Below are 16140 nucleotides of genomic sequence, written 5' to 3' on the forward strand. Positions count from 1 at the left end.
GCATAACTGCTGTGATCTTGTCCCGTGGATTTTCAGGGCCAGTGTATATAAAAGTGTAAGCTTAAACCTTATTTTATTTTGCAGCCATTCTGTATGAAATGCTGTACCAGAATGTACTCAAGGTTGATGTTAATGCAGTAATACCTATACTGGATACAAACAGCAAAATAAATGAAGATCACCTCAATGCCAGTGAAGATTCCGATTCTGATACAGAAATAGAAATGTTTGGGTAAGCAGTCAAATTGTAAACAGATTTTATAAGACAAATCCAGGAATTTTAAACGAGGAGATTCAGAGGAAAGTCAGAAATAGGGACACAGTCAGATACCTGAAAATTGTACCAAACTTTGTTACCGGAGAAACAATTAATACAATGGCCTGCATCTACAACATTTTTAAATGAAAACCATTTTTAATTTACCTTAATTATGGCACTTGGTTGGCTCCAGTGAAGGCATTAAACCCAGACGGTAGGAAAATGTTGAAGGTGACATCTCTCTCTCATTGTCGATGTACATCTTGCCTTGAGGTACTACCTGTGCTTCTGGAGTGAAGTACATATGTGTGAAACCTTGTTTGTCTAGTATGTCAGTACAAACATATAGAAATGTCTGGCAGGAAAAGACCCACTAGTCCATCTAGCCTGTCCCATGTAGTTGTGATGCCTAATACATCAAAATGCAGACACCTCCCACCTGTCTGGAGCCATGTCTGAGATGGAAAACCAGATCAACAACTCAGGCCAATTAGGGGAAAAGATCTGGAAAATATCTTTTTGCCCCCGTTGGGTGATCAAAACTAGTCCAGGTGATCACATTGACCCTGATTTATATTACAGGATACCTACCTCTTGCATGAGGTTATCTCTGTCCCAGCGAGGAACAGGTCCTGCTCTCTCTCGAAGAAATACAGCAATTCATTCTGTGTACAGTTCTGGTTGTCACAGTACACATTACAACCAAAATGATTGCCGGGATGGAGGGATTGGATTATGATGAGCGATTATGTAAATTGGGAATGTTTTCACTTGGTAAAGAAAAGGTTTAGAGATAATATGATTGATGTTTTAAGGATGCTAAAGGATCTAAATGATGTAGACTATGACAAGCTATTTCACCTTGTCCAGTACAGTAGAACTAGAGGACGCAGTCTGCACTTGAAGGGGGTAAGTTTAAAAAAAAACGTGGAGACAATGGGCCCAAGTTTCCACATGATTTGTGCCTGATTTTTAGGAGCAACCTGTGGAGAACGGACTATCTTAGAAATCGCAATTCTCCACTTTTTTTTTTCTGCAGTTCTAGTCAGGTAGAACAGTTCCACTTTGGAACAGAATTTTTTCTTCAAAAGGGGGCGTGTCCAGCCACTGACGCCTGATTTGAAAGTTTCCACAGTGAAAACGTACTCCAAACTAACTTAGAATGGAGCAAGTGAAGATTTTTGTAGAACTGAAAAAACCTTGTCTACACATTAAAAAATCAGGTGCAGGTTACAAATTAGGCGTCCAGAACGAGGTGGGGGGAAGGGAAGTCATTAAATTCTATAATAAATCCTTATTTATACTTCTACAAATATTATACAAATAAATCCAACCTGAATAAACATTTATAAGCAAAGAAAAGATTAAATAAACCATCTTCCTACCTGTGTGAAAGTGCTTCAGCCAGGGAGAATGCTGCAGGTATTCGTTCCCGCGGCGGGGGGGGGGGAGGAGGAGAAAGCCGTTCATTCCCGCGGGGGGGGAGGAGGCAGTCGTTTGTTCCTGACGGCGGGCGGGGAGGGGGAGGGAAACGGCTGCCTCAACTTTCTGAGGCTTCCTGCAGCCTTCTCAGTGCTGATGTGCTGATGGCAATGTGCTTTTATTAAAAAATGTTCAAAAATTAAACAGCTACAAAGAACTACAAAAATGGCCGAGTGCCAATGTTTTTTTCACACTGAGCATGCGCGAACGCTCCAATGCGCACGCGCAGCGTTGCCGGCAGGAAAAAAACTAATTTAAATGGTACCCGCCCCCCCCTCCCACTTACAAAATCGGCGCGAGTGTAGGCTCCGCCCCCCTGGGCGGCGCGCCAAACAGACAAGGAGCTGCAGGGCGCTCCAGAATTGCGCGTTTTTTTTTTTACGGCGCCGTTTTAGGCGCGAAAAACGGGCGTCCAGCTCGGAGGGGAGCCCGTTTTTTATTGTGTGGAAACTTGAGCCCAATATTTCAGTGTGCGAGTGATCAATCTATGGACCGGTTTCCTAGGGAGACGGTGGAAACAGTTAGTATTGATCCATTTAAATGCAAATGAGAGAGACTTCTTTCAGAAAATAATATTTTCGGATACTTGTGGTAAGTGTAGCATGCTTGGGAGGAACAGGTGACTTTGGACCTATGTTCCCCAAAGCTCTCCCCAATGGGGTTTTCTCTATTTCATGTCTGGGTCTGTTGTAGATTAATTGATAGAGATTACTATGATTGGTCAACAACTCCGTTATTGTTGTATCATGCATCAGGGTGTTAGAAAGCAAGCTATTTGGAACTTTGTCTTTTTTCATCTAGCAATTCCTATGTTTCAGTCCATTGTAGGCAGAAAGTTATAGTCAAACATTAGGCTAGTTCCCAATTCATCACAGCAGATTACCACTAATTCCACAACATTCTGTCTTGCAGAGAAGCCTCTTGAAGTACCTAATCGAGACTTTCTGAAAATCCAGGTAGACAATACTTACTGGGTTACAGTTCAGTTAATCTCCCATACCTCTGCAGAAAAACATAAACCGTTTGGTTTTAAAACTTCTGGAGTCCCATGTGCCCATGTTAGTTGGACTTATTTTGAGTTATTTCTAAAAAGAGGAGAGGAAGAGACTTAATCCTGTTCGTCTGGGCTAGATTTAAAACTTGGCCCTAGAAGGATAGGAGAGTGTGCTAATCCTTCGCATTTCCCATTCTTAGGGCTCAGTTTTTCCCAAGCCCATTTTCTAACGTCAGCGAGAAAGTAGGATGTGATAGTTGGGGTTGCTGCTGGTAAGGAGACAGTAATGCGTGCCTCGATGGGCCCTTCATAGGATGCCAAGAGAAGCACAGAGGGAAGCTGTCGGCTTATCTAGGAAGGAATCAAGCCTGGAACATTGGGGTAGGAATTTGGGAGGGCAGAGTATCCGAGAGAGGAGAGATGAAATGACAACAGGAGAGAACGGTCAGGGAGGGATAAAAAGAAAAGGCAAATGGGTAAAAGTGGAAAAGTATTGAATAGCTCAGGTCATTGGAATGGATTAACCTCCTCCGGAGGTCCCTACCATCACAGAAGCCAGTTTTTCAGCCAATTCGATTCACTCCATGTGATCTAGTTCTACTGAGCGTATTGGATACAGCAAAGGCCATGGGCCCCGACAACATCCCGGCTGTCGTGCTGAAGATTTGTGCTCCAGAACTATCTGCGCCTCCAGCTAAGCTGTTCCAGTACAGCTACAACACTGGCATCTACCCGACAATGTGGAAAACTACCCACAAAAAGCAGAACAAATCTAATCTGGCCAATTACCGCCGCATCAGTTTACTCTCCATCAGCAAAGTGAGGGAAGGTGTTGTCGACAGTGCTATCCAGGGGCACTTAGTCACTAATAACTTGCTCACCGATGTTCATTTTTGGGTTCTGCCAGGACCACTCGGCTCCAGACCTCATAACAGCCTTGATCCAAACATGGACAAAAGAGCTGAATTCCATGAAGGCAGCATTTGATCAAGTGTGATATCAAGGAGCCGTAGTAAAATTGAAGTCAATGGGAATCTGGGGAAAAAAAACTCTCCTCTGGCTGGAGTCATACCTAGCACAAAGGAAGATGGTTGTGGTTGGAGGTTAATCATTCTCACCCCAGGACATCGCTGCATGCAGCAAGACCTAGCAGTGTCTTAGGCCCAACCATCTTCAGCCGCTTCATCAATGACCTTCCCTCCATCATAAGGTCAGAAGTGGGGATGTTCGCAGATGATTGCACAGTGTTCAGTTCCATTTGTAACTCCTCAGAAAATTAAGCAGTCCATCCCTGCATGCAGCAAGACCTGGACCACATTCAGGCCTGGGCTGACAGGTGCTAAGTAACATTCGTGCCACACAAGGGCCACGCAATGACCATCTCTAACAAGTGAAAGTGTAACCACCTCCTTGATAGTCAATGGCATCACCATTGCAGAATCCACCACCATAAAAATCCTGGGGGTTATCATTGACCAGAAACTTAACTGGCCCAGCCACAAAAATACTGTGACTACAAGAGCAGATCAGATGCTGGCTATTCTGCGGTGAGTGTCTCACCTCCTGACTCCCCAAAGCCTTTCCACCATCTACAAGACACCAGTCAGGAGAGTAATGGAATACTCTCCACTTGCCTGGATGAGTTCAGCTCCAACAACACTCAAGAAGCTCGACACCATTCGGGACAAAGCAGCCCACTTGATTGGCACCCCTTCCACAACCTTCAACATCCACCACCGGTGCACCATGGCTGCAGTGTGTACCATCTACAAGATGCACAACAGCAACTCGCCAAAGCCTCTTCGGCAACAACCTCCTAAACCTGCGACTTCTGCCACCAAGAACGACAAGGGCAGCAGGTGCATGGGAGCACCTGCAAGTTCCCTCCAAGTACACACCATCCTGACTTGGAAATATATCGTCGTTCCTTCATCGTCGCTGGGTCAGTCCTGGATCTCCCTCCCGAAAAGCACTGTGGGAGTACCTTCACCACAAGGAGTGCTGCGGTTCAAGAAGGCGGCTCACCACCACCTTCTCGAGGGCAATTAGGGATGGGCAATAAATGCTGTCATTGTCAGTGATGCCCACATCCCTGAACAAATAAAAAAAAAACTATAGGACTCCAAGGAGGAGTTTTCAAAGTTGATTTACAAAAAAGCACCCCACACAAATGAAACAAAAAACATATGTCTCATACAGAGCTACAGATGCTTACTTACTATTTACAGTTCATAGAATTATAGAAAGTTACAGCACGGATGGAGGTCATTTCCACCCATTGTGTCCTTGCCGGTCAACAAAGACCTTTGCAGCCTAATCCCACTTTCCAGCTCATGGTCCGTAGCCCTGTAGGTTACGGCACTTCAAGTGCATATCCAAGTACTTTTTAAATGTGTTGAGGGTTTCTGCCTCTACCACTTTTTCAGGCAGTGAGTTCCAGATCTCCACCACCTTCTGGGTGAAGGAATTTCCCCTCAAATACCCTCTAAACCATCTACCAATTACTTTAAATCTATGCCCCTTGGTTTTTGCCCCCTCTGCTAAGTGAAATGGGTCCTTTCTATCCACTTTATCTAGGCCCCTCATAACTTTATACACCTCAATAAGGTCTCAATAAGAAAAAGCATTCAAAAGATCCTTATCTGAATGCACGCAGCATTCATAACAAATTAGATGAGCTGTCGGCACAAATAGTTACAAATAGGTATGATCTGGTAGCCATAACAGAGACGTGGTTGCAAGGTGACCAAGACTGGGAACTAAACATTCAGGGGTACTTGACAATTCGGAAGGGCAGACAGAAAGGAAAAGGAGGTGGGGTAACTCTGTTGATAAATGATGGAATCACTGCAATAGTGAGAAACGATATTGGCTTAAATGATCAGGATGTTGAAACTGTTTGGGTGGAGATAAGGAATAATAAGGGGAAAAAGTCACTGGTGGGCTATAGGCCCCCTAACAGTAGCAACTCTGTTGTTCGGAGTATAAACCAAGAAATAGTGGGGGCTTGTAAAGAGGGAACAGCAGTAATCATGGGTGATTTTAACCTCCATATTGATTGGACAAATCAAATTGGTCAGGGTAGCCTTGAGCAAGAGTTCACGGAGTGCATAAGGGACAGGTTCCTTGAGCAGTATGTAACGGAACCAAGGGGGCAGGCAATCTTAGATCTGGTCCTGTGTAATGGGACAGGATTAATAAACAATCTCCGAGTAAAGGATCCCCTTGGAATGAGTGATCATGGCATGGTTGAATTTCAAATTCAAATGGAGGGCGAGAAAGTTGGATCTCTAACCAGCGTACTAAGCTTAAATAAAGGAGACTACAAAGGTATGAGAGCAGAGTTTGTTAAAGTGGACTTGGAAAATAGATTAAAATGTAGGACGGTTGATGAACAGTGGCGTACATTTAAGAAGATATTTCATAACTTTCAAGAAAAATATATTCCAGTAAGGAGGAAAGGGTGTAAAAGAAAAGATAGCACCCGTGGCTAACTAAAGAAATAAAGGATGGTATCCAATTAAAAACAAGGGTGTACAAAGTGGCCAAAACTAGTGGGAGGACAGAAGATTGGGAAGCTTTTAAAAGCCAGCAAATAATGACTCAAAAAATGATTAAGAAAGGGAAGATAAACTATGAAAGTAAACTAGCACGAAATATAAAAATAGACAGCAAGAGTTTCTACAGGTATATAAAAAGGAAAAGAGTGGCTAAAGTAAATGTTGGTCCCTTAGAAGACGAGTCTGGGGAATTAGTGATGGGAACATGGAGATGGCAGAAACTCTGAACAAATATTTTGTATCAGTCTTTTAAAAATGTCCCAACAGTGGATAGTCAAGGGGCTATAGCGGGGGAGGAACTTAACACAATTACAATCACTAAGGAGGTGGTACTCAGTAAGATAATGGGACTAAAGGCGGATAAATCCCCTGGACCTGATGGCTTGCATCCTAGGGTCTTAAGAGAAGCAGAGATGCATTGGTTGTAATTTACCAAAATTCCCTGGATTCTGGAGAGGTCCTAGCAGATTGGAAAACAGCAAATGTAACATCCCTATTTTAAAAGAATAGGCAGACAAAAAGCAGGAAACTATAGATCAGTTAGCCTAACATCTGTGGTTGGGAAAATGTTGAAGTCCATTATTAAAGGAGCAGTAGCAGGACATTTGGAAAAGCATAATTCAGTCAGGCAGGGTCAGCATGGAGTTATGAAGGGGAAGTCATGTTTGACAAATTTGCTGGAATTATTTGAGGATGTAACGAACAGGGTGGATAAACGGGAACCAGTGGATGTGGTGTATTTGACTTCCAGAAGGCATTTGACAAGGTGCCACATAAACGGTTACTGCACAAGATAAAAGTTCACGGGGTTGGGGGTAATATATTAGCATGGATAGAGGATTGGTTAACTTACAGAAAACAGAGTGTCGGGATAAATGGTCGGGTTGGCAATCAGTAACTCGTGGGGTGCCGCAGGGATCAGTGCTGGGACCCCAACTATTTACAATCTATATTAACGACTTGGATGAAGGGGTCGAGTGTAACGTAGCCAAGTTTGCTGATGATACAAAGATGGGAGGAAAAGCAATATGTGAGGAGGACACAAAAAACTGCAAAAGGACATAGGCTAAGTGAGTGGGCAAAAATTTGGCAGGTGGAGTATAATGTTGGAAAGTGTGAGGTTATGCACTTTGGCAGAAAAGAATCGAAGAGCAAGTTATTATTTAAATGGAGAAAGATTGCAAAGTGCTGCAATACAGCAGGACCTGGGGGTACTTGTGCATGAAACACAAAAGGTTAATATGCAGGTACAGCAAGTGATCAGGAAGGCCAATGGAATCTTGGCCTTTATTGCAAAGGGGATGGAGTATAAAAGCAGGGCAGTCTTGCTACAGTTATACAGGGTATTGGTGAGGCCACACCTTGAATATTGGGTACAGTTTTGGTTTCCATATTTAAGGAAGGATATACTTGCTTTGGAGGCAGTTCAGAAAAGGTTCACTAGGTTGATGAGGGGGTGACTTATGAGGAAAGGTTGAGTAGGTTGGGCCTCTACTCATTGGAATTCAGAAGAATGAGAGGCGATCTTATCGAAATGACAAAGTGGATGCAGAGAGGATGTTTCCACTGATAGGGGAGACTAGAACTAGGGGGCATAATCTTAAAATAAGGGGCCACCCATTTAAAACTGAGACGAGAAGGAATTTCTTCTGAGTATTGTAAATCTGTGGAATTCGCTGCCTCAGAGAGCTGTGGAAGCTGAGTCATTGAATAAATTTAAGACAGAAATAGACAGTTTCTTAACCGAAAAGGGAATAAGGGGTTATGGGGAGCAGGCAGGGAAGTGCACTGAGTCCATGATCAGATCAGCCATGATCATATTAAATGGCGGAGCGGGCTCAAGTAGCCGTATGGCCTGAGAAATTTAGAACTCAGCAGAGGAGGACAAAGGGTTTGATTAGATCAGGGAAAATAGAGTACCAGAGGAAGCTTGCAGGGAACATTAAAACGGACTGCAAAAGTTTCTATAGATATGTAAAGAGAAAAAGGTTAGTAAAGACAAACATAGGTCCCCTGCAGTCAGAATCAGGGGAAGTTATAACGGGGAACAAAGAAATGGCAGACCAATTGAACAAGTACTTTGGTTCGGTATTCACTAAGGAGGACACAAACAACCTTCCGGATATAAAAGGGGTCAGAGGGTCTAGTAAGAAGGAGGAACTGAGGGAAATCCTTATTAGTCGGGAAATTGTGTTGGGGAAATTGATGGGATTGAAGGCCGATAAATCCCCAGGGCCTGATGGACTGCATCCCAGAGTACTTAAGGAGGTGGCCTTGGAAATAGCGGATGCATTGACAGTCATTTTCTAACATTCCATTGACTCTGGATCAGTTCCTATGGAGTGGAGGGTAGCCAATGTAACCCCACTTTTTAAAAAAGGAGGGAGAGAGAAAACAATGAATTATGGACCGGTCAGCCTGACATCAGTAGTGGGTAAAATGATGGAATCAATTATTAAGGATGTCATAGCAGCGCATTTGGAAAGAGGTGACATGATAGGTCCAAGTCAGCATGGATTTGTGAAAGGGAAATCATGCTTGACAAATCTTCTGGAATTTTTTGAGGATTTTTCCAGTAGAGTGGACAAGGGAGAACCAGTTGATGTGGTATATTTGGACTTTCAGAAGGCTTTCGACAAGGTCCCACACAAGAAATTAATGTGCAAAGTTAAAGCACATGGGATTGGGGGTTGTGTGCTGACGTGGATTGAGAACTGGTTGTCAGACAGGAAGCAAAGAGTAGGAGTAAATGGGTACTTTTCAGAATGGCAGGCAGTGACTAGTGGGGTACCGCAAGGTTCTGTGCTGGGGCCCCAGCTGTTTACATTGTACATTAATGATTTGGACGAGGTGATTAAATATAGTATCTCCATATTTGCGGATGACACTAAGTTGGGTGGCAATGTGAGCTGCAAGGAGGATGCTTTGAGGCTGCAGAGTGACTTGGATAGGTTAGGTGAGTGGGCAAATGCATGGCAGATGAAGTATAATGTGGATAAATGTGAGATTATCCACTTTGGTGGTAAAAACAGAGAGACAGACTATTATCTGAATGGTGACAGATTAGGAAAAGGGGAGGTGCAACGAGACCTGGGTGTCATGGTACATCAGTCATTGAAGGTTAGAATGCAGGTACAGCAGGCGGTTAAGAAAGCAAATGGCATGTTGGCCTTCATAGCGAGGGGATTTGAGTACAGGGGCAGGGAGGTGTTGCTACAGTTGTACAGGGCCTTGGTGAGGCCACCCTGGAGTATTGTGTACAGTTTTGGTCTCCTAACTTGAGGAAGGACATTCTTGCTATTGAAGGAGTGCAGCGAAGGTTCACCAGACTGATTCCCGGGATGGCAGGACTGACATATCAAGAAAGACTGGATCAACTGGGCTTGTATTCACTGGAGTTCAGAAGAATGAGAGGGGATCTCATAGAAACATTTAAAATTCTGACGGGTTTAGACAGATTAGATGCAGGAAGAATGTTCCCAATGTTGGGGAAGTCCAGAACCAGGGGTCACAGTCTAAGGATAAGGGGTAAGCCATTTAGGACCAAGATGAGGAGAAACTTCTTCACCCAGAGAGTGTTGAACCTGTGGAATTCTTTACCACAGAAAGTTGTTGAGGCCAATTCACTAAATATATTCAAAAAGGAGTTAGATGTAGTCCTTACTACTAGGGGGATCAAGGGGTATGGCGAGAAAGCAGGAATGGGATACTGAAGTTGCATGTTCAGCCATGAACTCATTGAATGGCGGTGCAGGCTCGAAGGGCCGAATGGCCTACTCCTGCACCTATTTTCTATGTTTCTATGTTTCCTATTTCTTATGTTTTATGTTCTCCCCTCAGCCATCTCTTTTCCAGGGAAAACAAACCCAGCCTATCCACGACCAGATCAGCCATGATCTTATTGAATGGCGGAGCAGGCTCGAGGGGCTAGATGGCCTACTCCTGTTCCTAATTCTTATGTTCTATCCAATCTTTCCTCATAGCTAAGATTCTCACCTCCCGGCAACATCTCCTAAATCTCCTCTGTACCCTCTCTAGTGCAATCACATATTGCCTGTAATGTGGTGACCAGAACTGCATGCAGTATTCTAGCTGTGGCCTAACTAGTGTTTTATACAGTTCAAGCATAACACCCCCCCCACCCCACTCTTATATTCTATGCCTCGGCTGATAAAGGCAAGTATTCCATATGCCGTCTTAACCACCTTATCTACCTGGCCTGCTACCTTCAGAGATCTGTGGACCTGCACTCCAAGGTCCCTTTGTTCCTCTACACTTCTCAGTGTCCTAACATGTATTCCCTTTCGTTGTTAGCCCTCCCCAAATGCATTGTCTCACACTTCTCCGGATTGAACTCCATTTTCCACTTTCTGCCCACCTGACCAGTTTATTGATGTCTTCCTGCAGTCCGCAGCTTTCTTCTTCATTATCAACCACGCAGCCGATTTTAGTATCCGCTGCAAACTTCTTAATCATACTCCCTACATCCAAGTCTAAATCATTGATATATACCACAAAAAGCAAAGGGACTTAGTCCTGAGCCCTGTGGAACCCCACTGGAAACAGCCTTCCAGTCACTAAAACACTCATCAACCATTACCCTCTGCTTCCTGCCTCTGAGACAATTTTGGATCCAACTTGGCTTTTACTTTTGTGACCAGTCTGCCATTTGGAACCTTATCAAAAGCCTTGCTAAAATCCATATGCACCACATCAAACGCACTACCCTCATCGACCCTCCTTGTTACCGCCTCAAAAAATACGATCAAGTTTGTTCGACACGACCTTCCCTTAACAAATCCATGCTGACTCTCTTTAATTAATCCGTGACTTTCTAAATGAAGATTTATCCTGTCCCTCAGAATCCTTTCCAATAATTTCCCCACCACTGAGGTTAGGCTGACTGGCCTGTAATTACTCGGTCTATCCCTTTCTCCCTTTTTAAACAAAGGTACAACATTAGCAGTCCTCTGGCACCACACCTGAAGCCAGAGAGGTTTGGAAAATGATGGTCAGGGCCTCTGCTATTTCCTCTTTTGCTTCGCTTAACAGCCTGGGATACATTTCATGTGGGCCTGGGGATTTATCCACTTTCAAAGCTGCTAAACCTCTTAATACTTCCCCTCTCACTATGTTTCACACTTGTCCTCCCTGATAACAGTGTCTGCTTAGCCCCTCTCCTTTGTGAAAACAGACGTACAGTATTCTTTAAGAATCCTACCAGCGTCTCCCGCCTTCACAACACAGATTACCCTTAAGATCTCTAATAGGCCCTACCCTTTTTTTTAGTTATCCTCTTACTCTTAATATATTTATAAAACCTATAAATATGTTCATTCCTTTATTGTTGGATTGCTGCACAGGAAAAATTACTAGACCGCATTTCTCACAGAACAGTTACCATAGTGATCATTATTTCAACTTTGTTAACCTATGATCTTTAGTTAGAAAAGGCTGGTATCCATGACAGCTGGTTAGGGACTATCACCTACAGCTTCTGTTAATGGGTGAGAACACCCTGATCCATGATGGGTGATAACTAGGAAGTTAATTGGATTCTCATGGTTTTTTTAGCTGCCTTGGTTACTTGAGAGAGTTTTAACCTAATTGTTTTTTGCAATTTAATGTTAATTTGAATGATAATCTGACATTTGTCCTGATGGAGGGTGATCTTAACAGATGCCGGATTTTAGGAACATCGGAATCGGAACAGGAACAGGCCATTCAGCCCCTCAAGCCTGTTCCACCATTCAGTGAGATCACGGCTGATCTGCGACCTAACTCCATATACCCGCCCATATCCCTTAATACCTTTTGGTTAACAAGCTATCAATCTCAGATTTAAAATTAACAATTGATCTAGCATCAACTGCCGTTTGCGGAAGAGTTCCAAATTTCTATCACGTAGAAGTGTTTCCTGATTTCACTTCTGAAGAGTCTGGCTCTAATTTTTAGACTATGCCCCCTAGTCCTAGACTCCCCAACCAGTGGAAATATTGTTCCCTGTAATATCTTGAAAACTTCGATCAGATCACCCCTTAATCTTCGAAATTCTAGGGAACACAAACCTAATTTGTGTAATCTCTCCTCATAACTTAACCCTTGAAGTCCGGGTTCTGATTTAATTTTCAGCACAAGTGGATACTGTAACCTCACGTGGAAGAGTGAAAACTTGCGCATTGTGCTAAAATATATTCTTACAAGTTTTATTCTTTTTAAACATTGACCTTTATAATCTCAATTATAATGTTGCTCCGATCATTTTGATGGATTTTCTTTGTGATTTTGCTGCTGTCTTATCACTGGTTTAAAAGTTATAAATTCTGTGCCTGTACATTAATGTCCTTTTTAAATCTTTAACAGGGCCAAATCTGCTGATGAGAGTGACATGAATGGATTCAAGTCCCAGTCATGCAATAAAGTCTTAAAGGTATCCTTAAATTATATGATATTGAAAACGTTGATGTGTGGTATTAACGTTTAATGGCCAGGAAATTCGGCTTCGTAGCGCCCATTTTTTCAGTGCTATGAGTGTTGTTTTGAGTCCAGAATGTGATTATCGCCGCACATGCACACTTCTAGTGCCAGATGCCATTTTGGTGAGGTCGCTAACGCAGGCGCTAGGAGTGTATCCCAGAAGTGTGCAGAATAGGCAGATCGTGACGTCAGTCAGTGTGTGACACTGATTTGATGTCAGTGCTGCCATTTTCGACCTTGATGCTCCAGCTAATGCCCTCTCTTAAACATCACAGCTGAACATGTGTTCAGCAGCTGGAAGGGACCCCACCAGCCCTATTTAAAGGGATCATCAACTGCTTTCAGGCTAGTTGCTGATTGATTTCTACCGGCTCCGAGTGAGCTTGTAGAAGTGTTTGGCGGTTTGTTAGCTTATTTGAAGTTACTGAAGTGTCCAGGGAGTGGTTACTTCAAGGCTTCTGCTTAGACAGTTGTTCCCAGATATCAGTGCAGTAGTTTGTATCCCCCTTGACCTGTAGCATTACAGGAAGAATGAGCAGAGGAGGACAAGCTGCTCGAAGAGGGAGAAGCGGGAGGGGAAGAAGGGCTTTCAGCAGGAGGCCATATCCACCCAGAGTCTTTAGGGAACAATTCTCCTACCTCAACCTCAGCGAGGAACAGTGTATGTGGCATCTCCGCTTCACTAAGGAGAGGCACTCACTTTCAAATCTGCCACTTGTTGCAGGCAGAACTGCAACCTCTGAGCAAGGTGGGGACGGCATTGCCAGTGACTGTGAATGTGAGCATGGCCATGAATTTTTATGCATCGAGCTCCTTCCAGGCTGGAGCAGGCAATATTTCCAACATCTCACAGTTGCTGTGCACGGTTGTGTAAGAGAGGTCACTGAGGCAAAGAGAGGTGAATACATTTCATTCTCAACTTGCTAGAGAGAAATAGACGGAGCAAGCATTCAGCTTTGCCAGGACAATAGACTTCACCACGGTGCAGGGTGCCATTGACTGCACAAACATCAATTTGCAGGCACCACATGTGAATTTGGAGATGCACTGCAACCAGAAAGGATTCCACTCCCTCAATGTCCAGCTGATGTGCGACCATATTCAGTGCATCATGCAAGACAATGCTTGGTATTGTGTCAGCAATCATGATGCCTTCATTCTGAGAGTCCAGTGTACCATCCGCATTTGAGCCACGATAAACAGAAGGAGGCTACTGGGCAACAAGAACAATCCACTGACCATGACTCCACTGCGCAACCCAAGCACATGTGGGCAGCATACATATAACGAAAGGCATGCTGCCATACGGAATGTAATCAACCAGACCATTGGGGGTGTTTCAACAACACTTTCTCTGCCTGTACGTTTCTGGAGCAGCTCTGCAGTACTTGCCAGAGCACGTCTCAAAATTCGTCATTGCTTGCTGCACAACCTCACCAATATGAGAGCACTGCCCTTGCTAGCAGGTATATGGCAAAGAGCTGAGTAGAAGGGAGGGAGAGGGCAACCTAGACAGCCCATTTCTGGCTGGGCTGCCCATGATCAACTCTTTTGACTGCGGCACCAGTGAACACAACCCCAATTCCCCATTCACCAATAGTCCTACACTCCACCTTTACTCTGTTACTGACCATCACAGTGTCATTTTGGCCACAATGCTACAATAAAGGCCACGACAAAACAAACATTCCCAAATTTCTAAATCAAATCATCCAATATTACATACCAAAGCCGTACCCTTGTGCATTCTCTTAGTGCCTGTCTTCCATGTGCCTTTGCCTGTCCTAGTGCTCCTATGCAGTGCTACTCCAGTGGCTGCTGACTTACAGTGGGGTAGACTGTAGATGGCCTTGCAGGACGACCTCAGAACACCTCTGGGCTTAGAAAGCCTGGCTTTGGACTGCACCATCTTGACATAGGCAGCAGCAGTCTGGGTTGGCTGGTTAACAAGACAAAAGCAAGGGAACTGGCGGAATGGCAGTGATGGGAGCATGAATGCTGTCATCCTGAGCGAGGACAGCAGGTTCGTGCTCCATGGAGCCACTTCCCCGGAGGACAGATTGCTGGACTGCTAAGACACCCTGCAACTCCCTTTCAACACTGATAACCGCAGCCATGAAGACAGCAGTCTGAGCTTGTATAGCAGCAAGCTGAGCTTGCATGACAGCAGTCTGAGCTTCCACGGCAGCTCTCGGACGTTGGATAGCTTCTGCTGGTGTTGCAGTGGAAGCTGAGACATCGGCCGTGATCACCTCCATGCTGGAAATCATGGGTTCCAAGCTCTGCTCAAAGCTCTGTGCAAGGTTGGTGCCGGACTTCTCAGCCTACCAATGCACCATTTAATTGTGCATACCCATCAGCCGCCTTCTGTAGGCCGCTCCATCGAAGTCCTCATCTGAGTCCTCTGCAGCAGAACTCATGTGTGACCTCTCCGGGGGGGCTGGCATCTACACTATCCTCGTCCCCTGCCTTGGCTGCAGGCCACTCGTGCCCAATGTCTCACCACGTTTAGATCCCGCGCCTGAACTATCCTCTAAAGCACGCGGAATGTCAGTATCTGAGGTGGTGGCTCTGAGTGTGAAATCGAGTGATGGTGCCATCTCTTCAGCAACACTGCCTTCTTCCTCTTGCAGTTCCTGTTCCTCTACCACTGCCTGGCCAGGTTGCAGTTCTTGGCTGTCTCAGAGAAGAAAGGCACAAGGGTAGGGTTATGTGGGGGGTGGAGAGCAAGAGGTGCACTATCTGCAGCTTGTAAATTAGAAGAGCTTGTGCGATGAGGCAGAAGTAGATTAGGTATAAGGATACCATCATCTTGGATTGTTTCAGCCCCGCCGGCTGAACCCACAGCAATGGCCGCGCTAATAATCTACAGCGCCGTCTCTTCCATGGGGGTTAGGTCATGCAGGCGCGCCTGTCTCCTTGTGGGTAGGACCTGCTGCCTCTGGTTGTAAGCCACTCTTGTCCTGCAAGAGTGGGTGTGGTGCGATGTGTTTGGGTGATGTGCCTATCATGGTTGACTAGCTGGCAGTGTGTGCAAGCTGAGAGATGTGGGAGTGAGGCTTGCAGCAGTGCTGTGTGTGTGAGGGTGAGGTGAAGCTGTGAATGTGAGGGAGGAGTCATGATTGATCCAGGTTGTTGGTCAGTGAGTGAAGAAGGTTTGGTGAATTGAGCAGTGTCTGAGCCTAGTGGTTCAGTTGTAAGGATATGGCATTTGAGGATGAATTCACTGAACTTGACTCCTCGTGTGATGTCATTCAACTTCTTCCAGCACTGCAACCAGGTTCTGGGGGCTACACTGCTGGGTTTGACCACAACGGCTATCTGCTTCCATTGCCTTCTCAAAGTTTGTCTGGAGGGCCCGCTGGCCC

The 16140-nt window shown here is 44.8% G+C and overlaps 1 protein-coding gene across 3 annotated transcripts in view; it reads left to right on the forward strand.

The window, feature by feature from the left end:
* otud4 (OTU deubiquitinase 4) overlaps window positions 1–16140 on the forward strand; it is a 192532-nt gene that overhangs the window by 104712 nt on the left and 71680 nt on the right. For all 3 annotated transcript variants that reach the window (XM_070871593.1, XM_070871596.1, XM_070871597.1), the window contains 2 exons: window positions 85–232; window positions 12659–12725. In XM_070871593.1, the coding sequence (XP_070727694.1) occupies window positions 85–232; window positions 12659–12725 (215 nt within the window). The remainder of the gene's footprint in view (window positions 1–84; window positions 233–12658; window positions 12726–16140) is intronic.

This window comes from Pristiophorus japonicus, chromosome 2 (assembly GCF_044704955.1).
Source record: "Pristiophorus japonicus isolate sPriJap1 chromosome 2, sPriJap1.hap1, whole genome shotgun sequence".
Lineage (NCBI taxonomy): Eukaryota > Metazoa > Chordata > Chondrichthyes > Pristiophoridae > Pristiophorus > Pristiophorus japonicus.